The sequence below is a fragment of the Ascaphus truei genome, unplaced genomic scaffold, assembly GCF_040206685.1.
Source record: "Ascaphus truei isolate aAscTru1 unplaced genomic scaffold, aAscTru1.hap1 HAP1_SCAFFOLD_628, whole genome shotgun sequence".
In the NCBI taxonomy this organism is placed as follows: Eukaryota; Metazoa; Chordata; class Amphibia; order Anura; family Ascaphidae; genus Ascaphus; species Ascaphus truei.
Window position 1 is genome coordinate 119,978 of NW_027456961.1, and position 15,023 is coordinate 135,000.

General features: G+C 47.1%; 2 protein-coding genes across 2 annotated transcripts; one reads left to right on the plus strand and one right to left on the minus strand.

Moving 5' to 3' along the window:
- Nucleotides 1-1,022: 1,022 nt before the first annotated feature.
- LOC142485735 (histone H2A type 1-like) lies at nucleotides 1,023-2,404 on the plus strand. The gene has a single exon (XM_075584522.1). It carries the CDS (start codon nucleotides 1,043-1,045, stop codon nucleotides 1,436-1,438), a length of 396 nt encoding a protein of 131 aa, XP_075440637.1. The 5' UTR covers nucleotides 1,023-1,042; the 3' UTR covers nucleotides 1,439-2,404.
- An 11,570-nt stretch (nucleotides 2,405-13,974) lies between these two features.
- LOC142485736 (histone H4) lies at nucleotides 13,975-14,390 on the minus strand. The gene has a single exon (XM_075584523.1). The coding sequence runs from the start codon at nucleotides 14,356-14,358 to the stop codon at nucleotides 14,047-14,049; it is 312 nt and encodes a 103-aa protein (XP_075440638.1). The 5' UTR covers nucleotides 14,359-14,390; the 3' UTR covers nucleotides 13,975-14,046.
- Nucleotides 14,391-15,023: the final 633 nt, after the last annotated feature.

The window sequence follows — 15,023 nt, forward strand, 5'->3', positions numbered from 1 at the left end:
TACTAACACAGCAGCGCCACCCTGTGGGATGTGTGTGATCTGCAGATTATCTGAAGGGGATTCTCGGTGATTGTCACTTTGTCTGCGGTTCTCCCGCCTCTTACTAACAAAACAACACAAGTGCAGCAAACACGTGGCTGGGTAGGAAGCCAGAAAGAGCTAAAAATACATCACATAAGATACTTTATAATATATAATAGCTACAAAAGCAAATAACTGAGAACGTGCAATGTATAATAGAACACTTCCCTTTTATCCCGAGCACAGATGACATATGAGCATATCTCTTATAGTGATAAAGTGGGTGGCTCTTAGAAGAGCCTTTGTGTTTGTGGGTCAGTGATGAGATCGGGGATACTTGGCGCTGGTGTACTTGGTAACCGCCTTGGTGCCCTCGGACACGGCGTGCTTGGCCAGCTCTCCCGGCAGCAGCAGGCGCACAGCGGTCTGGATCTCCCGGGAAGTGATGGTCGAGCGCTTGTTGTAATGAGCCAGACGGGACGATTCCCCTGCGATGCGCTCGAAGATATCATTCACAAAGGAGTTCATGATGCCCATGGAGGAGATGCCGGTGTCAGGGTGAACCTGCTTCAGCACTTTGTACACGTAGATGGCGTAACTTTCCTTCCTGCTCTTCCTACGCTTCTTCCGGGTCTTGGTCACCGCTTTCTTGAGCCCTTCTTGGCCGCTGGCGCAGACTTGGCTGGTTCAGGCATGTCGGGCGATGCTTCCTCTCCAAACAGCAGAGAAACAATGTCACCTAAACCCCCAGCAGCTCTATTTATAGGAGTCCTATGCAAAGTAGCAGCCCCAGCATTCTGTTCTTCTATTGGCTGACTTTATCATGTGACCGTTTATGACATCATCAGTTTTCTTTCAAATTAGACGATTGGTGGTTTCAGGATTATGGAACTGATTGGCTGTTTTCAAAACTGACCAATCACAGAGGAGTTCAGCTGCTGTCAGAGTGTATAAATAAGGGCACAGGGGGCGGGGTTTGTCACTTCTCTTGTTACCCGAGCTGCTGTCTGAGTGATACACGATGTCTGGAAGAGGCAAACAAGGCGGGAAAACTCGCGCCAAGGCCAAGACGCGCTCATCTCGGGCTGGGCTGCAGTTCCCAGTCGGCCGTGTGCACAGGCTGCTTCGGAAGGGAAATTATGCTCAGCGTGTGGGGGCCGGAGCCCCGGTCTATTTGGCCGCAGTGCTGGAGTATCTGACCGCTGAGATCCTGGAGTTGGCCGGTAACGCCGCCCGGGACAATAAGAAGTCCCGCATCATCCCCCGGCACCTGCAGCTCGCTGTGCGGAACGACGAGGAGCTGAACAGGCTGCTCGGAGGGGTCACCATCGCTCAGGGGGGTGTCCTGCCCAACATCCAGGCCGTGCTACTGCCCAAGAAAACCGAGAGCCACAAACCGGCCAAGAGCAGCAAGTGAGCTTCACCCCGAGACCAGGAGCAGAGATCCCCACATACCCAACACAAAGGCTCTTTTCAGAGCCACCCACAACATCAAAAAAGCGTTATAGTATTTCACATTTCCTGCAGGACATGTTTTTATTATATGTCTATCTCCATTCTAAGTCACTTTAATTGTTTATGATAATAGTTCTCTTCATTTGTAAAGTAATGTATAATTAAGTCCATGTATGTGGAGGTGTCAGTTCTGTCATTAGAAACAGTAATGCGTTTGATACGACACTGCAGAAAGCAAATCAATATTTAATACCATAAAGGCACCTACTGTATATATAACTTGGGGGTGAACTTTAATTACCGACATGATGATTTTTCGGAAAAAATCCCATAAAATTGATGAACTGATTAAAGTATGCATTTAGTTTGCTGGAACCATAACTATAAAGCTAAACAAAAAAACTGTTTCTAGTTCATCGCTAATTAAATTAAAACAAAGTAGTGCAGCATGGCTAATACACTATAAAGTAGTGTTTGTTTCTGTTTGTGATTATACAAAAGGCGCAACGTATTGGTATTAGGAGTCTATTCTTGAAACAATTTACCACACGGTGGCGCTGTTGGATTAGAAATCGGTATCTTCATTACTTGGCTTGTAAAGGCTAAAACCTGTTTTTATATCGGACACAAATTCGCAAGCCATGAAGGTGTATTATACTGAAAATGTATATAATGTATCATTAAAGACAAGTGAGTAACATTGATGCAAGAACAATTTAAAAAAAATTATTTTATTCAACCAACGTTGTTTACAGATTGCCCTCGAACATGCAAAATCAAGTCATAATATAATTAATGTTGACATGTTAGAAAATAAAATAGCATAATGGTATAGAAAGATTCAATAACCAAAAGGCAGAACACATAATTACAGCATCTGGTCTTCGAAATAAACAGCACAAGTTTTTTGGAGGTACAATTTATCAAATGAATTCCTTTATGAGCAAGAACAATAATCTGAATTTTTTTTTGTACCACTAATATACTCTGTGCTATAAACTAAAAATTACAGAACCTGTCCCTGGTGTCATTTTTTTTTTTTTTTAAATCTAAGGAACAGCAATGTCATGTACGGTCCATCTGTGAGCATGTGGCCCATATACTATCTTGTGAAAAGAAGTGATAAAAGGCGCTAACAACTCTATGTGAAAGTGAAAATAATAATAAGTGTTAAGTGATGAAAATGAATATATTAACTAAACACCCAGCTCAAAACCTCTCTGGTGGGACCTGTTTCACGGGTTCCAAGGTTTAACAATTTCTCAAAAATTGTTAAACCCATATACTATCTGTCACGGACCGCACACAAGTGAGCATGTGATATGAAACCAGGGTTAATACACACGGCTACTCTAGCCAACTCACCTTTCTCCTGCACAAGGTACTTTCAATATGTTTATATTAACCCATTACTCAATTGCAATCCCATCTATGTGCGTACATCACTGGATAATTTAGGCAAAATATGTAATTATTTACCAGAGTCTCAGGTCTATTTATTATTATTATTATTATTATTATATTTATTATAAGGAAAACAAAATTGTGCACTTAACACACAATCAGTTGTAGCTAAATGTGGCAGGCAATGAAAATACTCTCTACAAAGCGTGCACCAGTTTATTCTGAGCCCCAACACATTACTTATTACATGTTTTAATACCCCCGTCCATGGCCAGTCCGGAGTCCCTGGGCTCTGTTCCCTGTATGGGAGCTGGCGGCACTCACAAGCCAATCGGATCTGGACTCAATGACCGGTTTGGCAGCGTGCTGCCACATGCCGTCTAAGCTCTGATCTGACAGCAAGGTATTGCGGAACTGCCGACTGTGCTCTGGCTCATTGGCCCTAGTCATACTGGCAGGGATAGGGTTGTCAGTTTGGTCAGGTTACACCCAGCTTACGTTACTGGTCTCCTCCAGGACATCCAAGGGATGAACTCCAATGTCCGGGGAGTGATGGTTTCATTCTTGGGACCCTGAACAAACATAGTGTCAGAGGTGGCAAGGTCTCAAGTCTGACAGCAGGTCACAGCCACAATGGGAAATAAAATTGGCAAAGAGCCAAGGATAGCGTCGCACCACGAGCAGGAACAGATAAAGAGGGTGTGGTAAAAACATAGTTATTGGCAACCAGAGAAACACAGTAACATGTTTCACTCCCACAATAGGGCACACTCGACGGACACACTCTACCCCTATTAGTGGCACATAAAATTGCCCTAATCAGTTCCCAACAACATGTTGGTGTTATGGCCTGGGAGGTCTCTGCCATTACGGATGCTCTGGGCCATGATCAAATCGATGAAAACACGGGCCACCTGCAGGGACTTAGGGGCACCATCGGACAGGTGGCAGATGCTCTGGCCCAAACATATCAGGTTGGACAAGAGTGATGACCGTGCCAGGGTTCAACTGGCTGGCCACCATCATAGTGCTGATGGTATAAGGGCACAAATATTGCAACCGCACAATGATCTGCTCTAGCCCAATGGTGGCTCCTCTTTGTGTTGCAGCACAGGCAGCAATCTCGGCAGCCTCGGAGACTGGGACCTGGGTTGCCTGGGTAATATGGTGGGTCACCTGCTATTGCTTGAGCATGGGAATGTGACTTACCCTGGCGTTTATATCAGGAGCTGGGTTGTGGGTCCCATCGCAGGTTGATCGGTTCAAAGTGCAGTGGGGCAAACCACCCTCAGGTGGCACGCCCTGTTGAAACCAAAGCATTGCCTCTTATGGGTAAACTTGGTGGTCGGGTTCTGGAACTAGGGGGCACTGGGCAGCTCCACAAATATGCATCGGACCTTGGGGTTTATGTGTGCCGAGGAGGTTGGTGGCCAGGAACTGGAACACTCGGTTGGGGTTGTTGCCAGAATAGGAGTCGAGCCACCATGAACTCATACGTAATCTTGGCAGTTTGCTGAGCCATTGATGGTTTGCCATCCATAATGCATTCACTCACCTCCGGGAAATGTTTGAGTACAAATTGCTCCTTCACGATTAAGATAAGGAATACATTGAAGGTACTCACTGAACACACAGTTACTCACCTCTTTGCATGATGGGCTGACCGGGCCACAGAGTCAGTGTGCAAATCCGTGGACCCCTTGTGCATGGCATGAAACTGGGTCCAGTAAGTCTCGGGCGTGATCTCATACTGAGACCAGAGCAGTGCTTTTACCACCTGGTAGTCACCAGCATCCTCCCAAACCATTGCTTGATAGGCTTCCATATCTTTCCCACGCAGCTTGGGGAAGAAGCCTGTCACGGGAGACCAGAATTGTTAACACACTTCGCCAACTAGGGTCTGAGGGAGAAGAATCTAGCCTCAACTAGGTGCAGGGGACTGCTTCAGTAGATTTGCCCTGTACAGCTCCTTCTCAGTGCTATTGTCCCAATAGCACTATTTAAAACCCCGCCAGTCGCCTGTCTGATCAGCTTCAAAACTTGTCTGGTACTCTGATCAGCTTCTCCCCTTACATAGCTCTCGGGCTCCTATACTTTTCATGGAGTAGGGGCAACCAGCCAATCGGAGGACGATGTCTTGTCCGGCTGTACAAATCAGAGGAGGGGGCCGGCTTAGTCACTCTTGACCGCCCCTCGAGTAGGGAGGGTCTAGCGAGTGGGAAATTTGAAATAGCCAATGGAAATTGTGCCTATGGGACTCAGACCCGGCAACGGTTGAACTAGCCAGCCCCATACATCCCGCTGGGTAGGCACCTCAGCCTCTCATGTGAATAAAGTCTTTGCACCAACGAGAACCAGTTTCCCGGACCTGATTACCATCCCTTCCCTGCTCACCATTGTCCTCATACTCACACCGACCCCACCTTCTGTCACAAAGCAGCTTTTCTCCGAAATGCAAGCAAAACAAAAGGCAGTGCTGGCTGCCTTACTAAATGTATGGGGAACATACTACTAAAAGGCACAAAAGTGCCTTTTTTACCGATACAATCCCTGTTCCCAATTCCTACCGTTTCCCCCTTCTAGAGATTACACAGTGATTAGCTCTTTTCTGGAAGAGGTTACACACAATACATTATACACAGGCCAAACGAGCCTCACCGAGGTGGCTATTACACACAGTTTTGGGGTATCCAGCCGGGCTTCATCTTTATTATGTGAGGTTGGCTACCCCATACCATCAAATATCCCCCTTTAAGATGAAGGCTCTGGGAAAGCTACCCCATCAGGTGTCTCTCCAAGGCTGAAGAACCTGGAAGTCCGTTTGTCGGGGCTGGGATCATCGTGCTGGGAATGACTATTGGCGTTGCTGTGCTCATTGCACTTTTTTGTGTTGAATGGTAAAATTAAACTCCTGGAGGACACACCAACTTCCCATTTTCACCTTACACCCGCTGCAACAAGCTAAGAGGGTTGCAATCAGTGATGACAGTGAAAGGCTTCCCGTAAACATGACTTATAACATCTTGAGAACCCACACATTGTCCAGATCCTCTTTCTCGATTGTGTCATAGGTGACCTCCCAAGGCAACAGCTTGCAGCTTAGGTAGGTGAACGTATCCTCGCTGCAATCCTCACCTACCTGGCTTAGCACAGCACTGATGCCATAAGTTGAAGCATTGGTTTGCACCAAGAATCGCTTGATGTTATCGAGGACCACCAGGATCAGAGCACTGGCTCGAGCATCTTTGAAAGCCTTTAACGCTGCCCACACTCAGGAGACCAGGCAACTAGCACCAACAGCATCTTCTTTGTTAAATCAGTCATGGCTTGAGCCAGGGCACTATACTGGGGCAAAAACATTCTATAGTAGCTGGTGGTACTTATAAAAGTGATTACCTGCTTTATAGTGTGGGGGACCGGCCAGTCTACTATTGACACAACTTTCGTGGGCTCAGGCTTGAGATGTCCCCGGCCTACCCGGTAGCTGCGGTACAATACCCCCGCCATGCCGACTTGGCATTTGGATGGCTTTAGTGTCAGGCCAGCCTTCCTGATCCTATCTAGGACTGCTGCTACATTAACCAGATGAGTGTACCAGTCATTAATACAAATGGCTAAGTAGTCCAGATAAGCCCTAACATAGCCCTTAATCCATTCCAGCAACCGGTTGACAAGGCGCTAGAACGTGGCCGGCGTTTCCTTCATCACAAATGACATGACCAAAAATTCTTACAAGCCAAGGATGATGAAAGCCGACCTTTCCTACGCCTGCTGGGTCAATGGAATCTGTACAGATTCATGATGGCCAGATACCTGGCCCCGATGAGCTCATCTAAGAGCTCATCCATGTGGGACAAAGGATAGGCATTTGCCACGGTCTGAGTATTAAGCTGACGTTATTTTACACAGAACCAAGTGGTCCCACCCTCCTTGGCACCACGAATACCGGTGAAGTCCAAGGACACTGAGCAAGATAAATTACCCCTAATGCCATCATCTCCTCAACCTCCCCCTTAATGCTCCACTTTACCTCCGCAGAGATCCATTACGCTTCTTGAGGAGTGGTCAATGATCCCCGGTGTTGACCGGGTGATCGGTTAGATGGGTAATGCCCTGATTATCTGTAAAAATGACCTGGTACTGCTCTAGCATCTCCCGCACCAGCTTGGGAACCGCGAGTTGGGGACCCATCTCCACCTGCTCCACTAAGCCTCCCTGCCGGGTTTCTCCCAGGAGATCGGGCAGAGCCTGGCTTGCCGGATCACCCAGCAGCGGGCTACAAATAGCAAACACCTCCGGCCCGCTCTTGTGATACTCCTTTAGCATATTGATGTGGTATGTTATGTGCCTACCTGCCTCTGGATCCTGGTTTACCACATAATTACACTCATGCACCCGCCGGTGAACCGTGTACGGGCCCGCCCAGGCGGAAAGTAGCTTGTTCTGCCAAGTGGGCTTCAGTACAAGCACCTGCTGCCCTGGGATTAATTCTCTACTACGGAAACTCCTATCATACCAGCGCTATTGCCTGATCTGAGCTGCCTCAAGTTTAGCCTGTGCCAACCCCATGTGTTCCTCTATCTGGTCCCTGAGCCCCACCATGTAATGTAGCACATAAGCATCAGTATCTCCCCCTCCCAGCCCTTATGAAACAGATTGAGTGGTCCACGGACATGGCACCCATAGAGGTGCTTGAAGGGGGAACGGATGGTAAACTCCTTTGGCACCTCTAGATACGCGAATAGCAGGTGATGTAAGTGAGCTTGTCAGTCTCACCCTTTCAGCTTCCACAAATGCTTGCAACATTGACATTAAGGTCCCATTGAACCGCTCACATAATCCATTCGTTTGGGAATGGTAGGGGGCTGTACAGAGAGATTTGACCTCGCACATTGCCAAGAGACATTGGAGCAGTTCGGACATGCACTGTGCCCCCGGATCAGCCAGGATCTCACTTGGGAAACCTACCCTAGTGAATATCTCAATCAAAGACTCTGCCAATTGACGTACTTCAATCAAGGATAGAGCAACTGGGATCATGTGCGGATCCACTATATTTACAGCTACACGCTGGAAGGACTCACCGATCACCAGTAGCGGTCTCAGGGGAGCCTTTGTGTGGTTACTCGACTTGCCCACTAGGTGGCAGGGATTACAGTTATGGCAGAACACCAATACCTCCTGTCATGACGCCGGTGAGTAGAAAGTCTGTAGTAGCCGGGCTCTAGTATGAGTGACTATCTGATGCCCCTACCAGCAGGATCACATGGGATATCTGCATCAACTGTGCCCTATATTCATGAGTAACAACTATCTGTCGCCTTAATGTCCCTGATCTGACCAGAGCACTCTTGGATTCCTGTTATGAGACACTGTGGTGCCAAAGGAACCGATGGGACACACCCTTGGAGTCAGACTCGGTCGCCCAAAGTATCATGCCCTCCAGTTTGGGGTCCGATCACACAATGTCCATGAACTCCTGGCTCAGTTCTGGTAGGTTGGCCCTGTCAAACAGTCAGGGGAAATGTTGGGACAGGGTTCGGGACAAATGTCTGGCTTGTGCTGGCTTACCTGCTTGGTGTCCAGCGGGACTTCAGCTCTCTTTGGCTCCAAAAGCTGGGGAGAGATAATTGGGGTGGTGTGCGGCAATGCCAAAGGCACTTCCACCTGGGCAACTGCCTGACTTTTGCTCGGGGTGACCGCAGCCACTGGTGCATTCTCCTCAGTGTAGGAGCAAATAAAGTGCCCCAAGTCATTGCCCTGCAGGATGTTGGTGTCCAAGCCGGGTTACACTGTGACATCCCAGACTCCTCTACTAGTGCCCTGATCAAGTAACACCGGGGCAACTCGCAATAACTTGGGGGCTCTGTCCAGCATTCTCACCGGCATCCCCGTGCCTTGGAGAAGTTTCTCTGGGCTGACCATATCAGGTTGCACCAGATTACCGTAACACCAGTGTCCATCAGGCAGGCCACCCGGAGATGGCCTCTGGTAAAAGGGCACAAATATTGTTGGCGGACATCATTGGATTCCAGCCCGATGGCTGCGATTCCATGTCCCTCCAGATCCACTTCTGCATCGTTGACTGCTGCTGCTAGGTCTGCTGCTGCACATTCTGCACGGCCTCCACTTGCTATGCTTTTGGGGCCAATCTCACGTAGGGGATTGGTCTCGCTGCTTGTGAGCATTGCCCCATATTGGGGTTACTGGAGCAGGGTGGGTTGGGGCAGTCCACCCGCAGATGGCCTAGCCAATTGCACTGGTAGCACCGGCGCTCATGGGCAAACTCTGCAGGCTTTGGCTGCAGCACCTCCGGCACTCCACTTGTTCCATCCCAGCTTAGTGGCCTTGGGAGGGTCAGCTACATTAGGTGGTGTTGTCGCTGGCACTGGATCGGGGGTCAGGACCCACTTCTCCAACTGTGGCCGCATGGTCACAAATTCATCTGCCATCATGGCGGTCGTCTGGTGCATTCTCGGCTTATGCTCTATGACCCACTCCCGCACCTCCGGTACACATTTGGGCAAAAACTGTTCACGGATGACGATGTCCATCCTGTCTAGGAGCGAGGTGACTCTGCATCTGGCTACCCACCGAGGGCTGTGAAGGTCTAGCCAGGAGTTGAACTCCATGTAGGTGCCCCGCCTCCTTTGTCCAGAGCCCTGAACTGGGCACAATAGAACTCCGGTGAGAGGTGCACTGGACTATGCTCATTATGTGTGGAACTATCGGTCCTGCGGTCTTGAAATCACGAACTACTCAGAAATGAAAGTCCCGCAAGAGATTAAGAACTGGGCCAAGTGATGTCCATTACTATCCACCAGATAAAAAGCCTGTCACAGGAGACCAGAACCTTTACACACATCCCCCGGGATCACACAGTGATTAGCTCTTTTCTGGAAGAAGTTACCACTCAATACATTATAAACAGGCCAAATGAGTATCACAGAGGCAGCCATTACACACAGTTTTGGGGCAGCGAGCCGAGCTTCCCCTTTATTATGTGAGGCTGTGATAGGATGAGGCGGAGGAGAGGATAGTTGGTGATGGACTGATTATGGTTTGTGAGGTTGGGTTGTACAGTGGTAGTTCATCAAGGGTTAGTGGTAATTTTAATGGGGATAATTAATGGAGGTGTCAGTTAATAATGGAGCAATCTATGTAGGGTTTTACAGGTACAGTTAATGGGAGAATCATTTTAATAAGGACAGTCATGTGTTAGTATTTGCGAGAGGAGTTGTAAATTTTGAGAGCACTGGGAAGGGGACAATCCGATTTTGGAAGCATTGTGGATGGGAACAATGAATTAGGAAATCACTGGGGAACAATGGATTATGAACACTTTGAAAGGGAACAATCTGATTAGGAAACAAAGGGGAAGGGGCCAATCTCCTCACTACAATAGATTAGGAATAATTGAGGGACACTACTTTGCTTAGTACTTGAAACCAAGCACTGGGAATGCCATGGAAGTAGAGGCGGGAAATAATACAGAGTGGGACCACTGGGGAAGGGAGCAACCCACAAACTATTACAACAAGAATTAGGTCAATCTTGAAACACTTGAGAAGTGGACAATCAAACCAAGGCACTGAGGGAGGGAACAATGTGTTTTGAGTATTGGGCGAGCAAGAATGAGAACAATATATGAAACAGTAGAGAGGTGGGATAAAATCCCAAAATCAGCGCTTCAGCGGATGAGATACACCAATAATTGGTACATGTAATGATCAGGATATGGAGAACTATATATACAATAATAGTAGTATTGGACCCAGTGCAAACGCAGGAGTGTATAATCAAAAATAATGTATTTTGGTGAGGGACTGTTTAATGCCTAATTCTACCTCACAAGAAAAATAAACACTCTTACCTGCTGCACTGTACCGGTCTAGAAGTCCCCTTGAATCCATAGAATGGGAAATCACAATACTCACTAGTATAATCTTCACTCCATTGGTGCGTGCGTCACGCAGAATACATACACAACAGCTTGAAATCCAAAGATTTGCAGCGGAGCACAGCTGAGGAATGGGGCCAGCACAAGCAGTTGGAAGGTTAAAAATAATTATTTATTAAAGCATGGTATAAACAGGGGGGAGACAAAACACACTCTGACGCGTTTCAGGCTATGCAGCCCTTTATCAAAGAGTATATGAAACAGGTCACGCCGGATAGTAAGGAGGGGAGCATAGTTCTCGTTACATATTGCTTACTAACAATAGTTGCCACAGCAGACCAGGACTCTTTCACTGGATCACGTGCCAGACAGGACACAGCGATCAAATAAAGAGGTGTTTATTTCAGCAGTAGCCATCAGACACAGCACATAATCTCCTAACAGAGCTATACTCGCACCAACCAGGGAATACAGGGGGAATCCTAGCAGTCCTAGGTGCCCAGTGCCACAGAAATGGCTTACCCGGAGCAGCTTCCACTCTGTAGAGGATCAGGAATTCCGGCAGTGCTGAAAACAAGTTGCAAGCAGGCAAGTTTAAATCTTCTGCTTCAGAAAAGCACACAGCCTTGTCTTGGGTGTCTCTGGCATGACATCAGAGAATACCATTTAGTCCATCTCCACGCCAGTCCAGAAATGATCTGTGGAATTGATATCTGCCACCCCGTTTCTAGATTCCTGTCTCCATAGCAAATCATGGAGATAGGGTGGTGACCCATCAGAGTGCCTGATGTGTGTGGACACAATCACAGTTCCCCAGGCCTCAGTACACACCCCTGGGACCAGGCTTAACCTGTATTATTCTGGACCCCGTCCCTCCCACATACCTGTCCTTTCCTGGGGCTCATCTGGTCACCAGACCCTAGAGCTGCCCCAGTTTAATGTGCCGTGCAACCCCTTCCATACCCTGTAACTGTAATTGTTTACTCTCGTGTTGTAAACTGTACCAAAGTATACACTGTGTGTGCATATATAAAGCATAGCCAAGGTCTGTACATTGGGCTGAGAATCCCACTGAGCAGCCCACATGTCCGGAGAACTGCTATTGCTTGGAGTGGAGGGAGAGGGGCAGGCTCCCACTGACAGGCGCTGCTCCCACTGACAGGCGCTGCTCCCACTGACAGGCGCTGCTCCCACTGACAGGCGCTGCTCCCACTGAGAGGCGCTGCTCCCACTGACAGGCGCCGATCCCACTGACAGGCGCCGCTCCCACTGACAGGCGCCGCTCCCACTGACAGGCGCCGCTCCCACTGACAGGCGCTGCTCCCACTGACAGGTGCTGCTCCCACTGACAGGCGCTGCTCCCACAGGGACCTTCATATTTCTCCAAAAGCCCTTTAACTTTCACCCACCCCGCGCCCAGCCATGATTGGCCAATGCAGATGTGACCTCACGTCCTGTCTCCCATGCAGTATCCACACATGATGGTCGCGGCTCCATCTACAGCGATTTCCTATAGCAGCGGGGACTGTATGTAAGGGGAACCCAGCAGCGCTCAGGGTCAGTGTGATCCCAGCGTGCAGGGAACTAAGCGGTGCGCCCCAAGGCTGCGCCAGAGACACCTTCACACGTCGCTGGGAGCTTCATCCAGCGGGAGATGTGAAAACGGTTCCGTGCTGCGGGACAGAGTCTCAGAAAGCAAACAGGTTTGAAAGCTCTGCAGTCTCAAACCCCACAGGAGTGGGAGCAAACCCTGGGGAGCCTTGGAAGTGGCGCCTGGCACCTAGAATTCCCTGTATTCCCTGTTTTGGGGAGTGTAAGGGGTTTGTGAGTTTGTGCTGGGCTGGATACGGACAGAATACATTCTCTTTATTGAAACGCTTTGTCCGTTCTGGTGCCTTGATCCCGGGGTTACGTTCTGGTCTCCGGGATAATCTTTGAGATAAAGTGTGACTGAAATAAAAAAAAAGGATCATTGAATTAATTGAACAGATTGATTTAGAAACATTGTTCACAAAAGTAAGGAAGACCCCAAGTGTTTCATGTTAATGTGAGTTACACACGTGTGTGTGTGTTTTGCTGCCTTTATTTTGGTGCTGCTGTGTTTTCCCTGTATAGATTGTGTGGGAAATGTGGCATCTTTGGCAGTTTCAGCCCCCACATCAGTCACATATTTGTGCGATTTAAGAAGTGATGCTAGAGTCCTGTTGATTTTCAACTTAATTCACTAATTATATTAAAGGGAATCCGCAAAACGTATTTATCACAAATATCTGGAGGTGAAACTTTGATTCAGATCATTGTGAAAAATCCAGGTCTCCAGAATCCAGATCATTTCCAAAACAATACTGCCACCGTGTGGTCTTTGTTTGAATGACAGATAGTAAAGCTTTGGCGCCTTTTTACCTTCTCTGTATAATTGTTCCGAGATCCCCAAACCGAGTGTTTTACACATGAAATGCGGGGTTGTATTTATGATCATAAAACCAAAAAACGTGATCAATATGTATGAGATTTACAGTTGTGACAAAGAATCATAAAAGTCACAGAAAGTGCTAAAGAAAATCCGATTGCATTTTTTTCTCATCAAAAGCTGATACATGATGCCCAATATATGGGACTATTTAATGGAATATAAAAGGAGTGACTATTTTATGAAAAATTTGCATTGGGGATTCTGTTTTAAGAGCAGAAAAGACAGCAAAATAATAATGAATGAATGCTCAAACATTGTCATTGTTTTATGCAAGTCTATAAAAATGTAATTGTTTTCATAGCGGTTAAAATCAATACAGATAAGGCATTTATCAGATACATTTTCTTTTGCAGATTGTACCAATGTGCAATGTAAAAAAATGTGTATATGGATCGAGCAATTAAAATCACGTATTTAAATCTGTCAAGTGCAGGCACTTCTAATTCAGAGAAGTTATATCAAAAAGTGAAACCAATATTTGTAGTTTGCTTTATGAATGAGCAGTTAATAGCATGAAGGGAGTATAGCAAAGTTTATATAAAAGAATCGTACATAAAGCGCTGTAACAAAATGCTGTCACAATATGGGTGGTTTTGTAGTGAATTGTATTTCTCTAACCCGTTTCCAATATGAAATATTGAGTCCCGTCAGAGACAGCAACATGAAAACGGGTAAGAATAAGATGGCGGTGTAACCAGAGCTCTATACAGGAGAATGTGGGTGGCCCTTAAAAGAGCCTTTGGGTTAAATGAATGTGAATTCCGTATCATCAGTTGGTAAGAAGTGTCACCGTTTAGCCTCCGAATCCATAGAGAGTGCGGCCCTGGCGCTTGAGAGCATACACCACGTCCATAGCGGTGACTGTCTTCCTCTTAGCGTGCTCGGTGTAGGTGACCGCGTCCCGGATCACATTCTCCAGGAAAACCTTGAGCACCCCACGGGTCTCTTCATAGATGAGACCGGAGATGCGCTTCACTCCTCCTCTGCGAGCCAGGCGGCGGATAGCTGGCTTGGTAATGCCTTGGATGTTGTCACGAAGAACCTTCCTGTGCCTCTTGGCACCTCCTTTCCCGAGCCCTTTTCCTCCTTTGCCGCGACCAGTCATTCTGCAAAGTGTCAAAACAAGAAGCGAATGAGGTAATTGCGGTAAAGCTGCTGCTTATATGCAGTATGAGCGGACCTGAGTGAAAACCACAGACACCCCATGAGGGGAGAAAGTGAATTGCACTGGAAGACGTTCCTTGATTTTGATTGGCTGAAAAAGTCTTTATTCTGATTGGCTCAGTGATAGCCGTTATTGTTTATAAAAAAAGGCCGCGTGGTAATGGGATTGGTTGGAAGTTTATCTCATTAAAACTGTGATCACATTTGCTTTGCCTAGTATTGCCCAACTCACACGAACACATTTGTGTGCCATCTATTTCATGTATTTAATTATGTTGTGTCTGCATCTATATGTCTGTAAATGTAATTCATTTGTAATATTTAGATGTGTATGATCAACTACATTCATCAGTATTTTTTTGAATAAATATCCCTGTTTTATAAATTTGCTTTTATTTCTAATTTACCCTGCATGAGGTGACACGGGGAAGAAACGCAGACCGGGGAAACAAGTTCAGCAAACACAAATCCTCCAGTAGAAATGTCTGAAGCTGACAGTTACTCCACAGGGTGGCAGTGCTGCTTCGAAATTGAAGTCACGTGGGAATGAAGTTACATGAAATCACTATAAAGCCATAACACAAGTCTAAGGCCTTGGCCATGTTT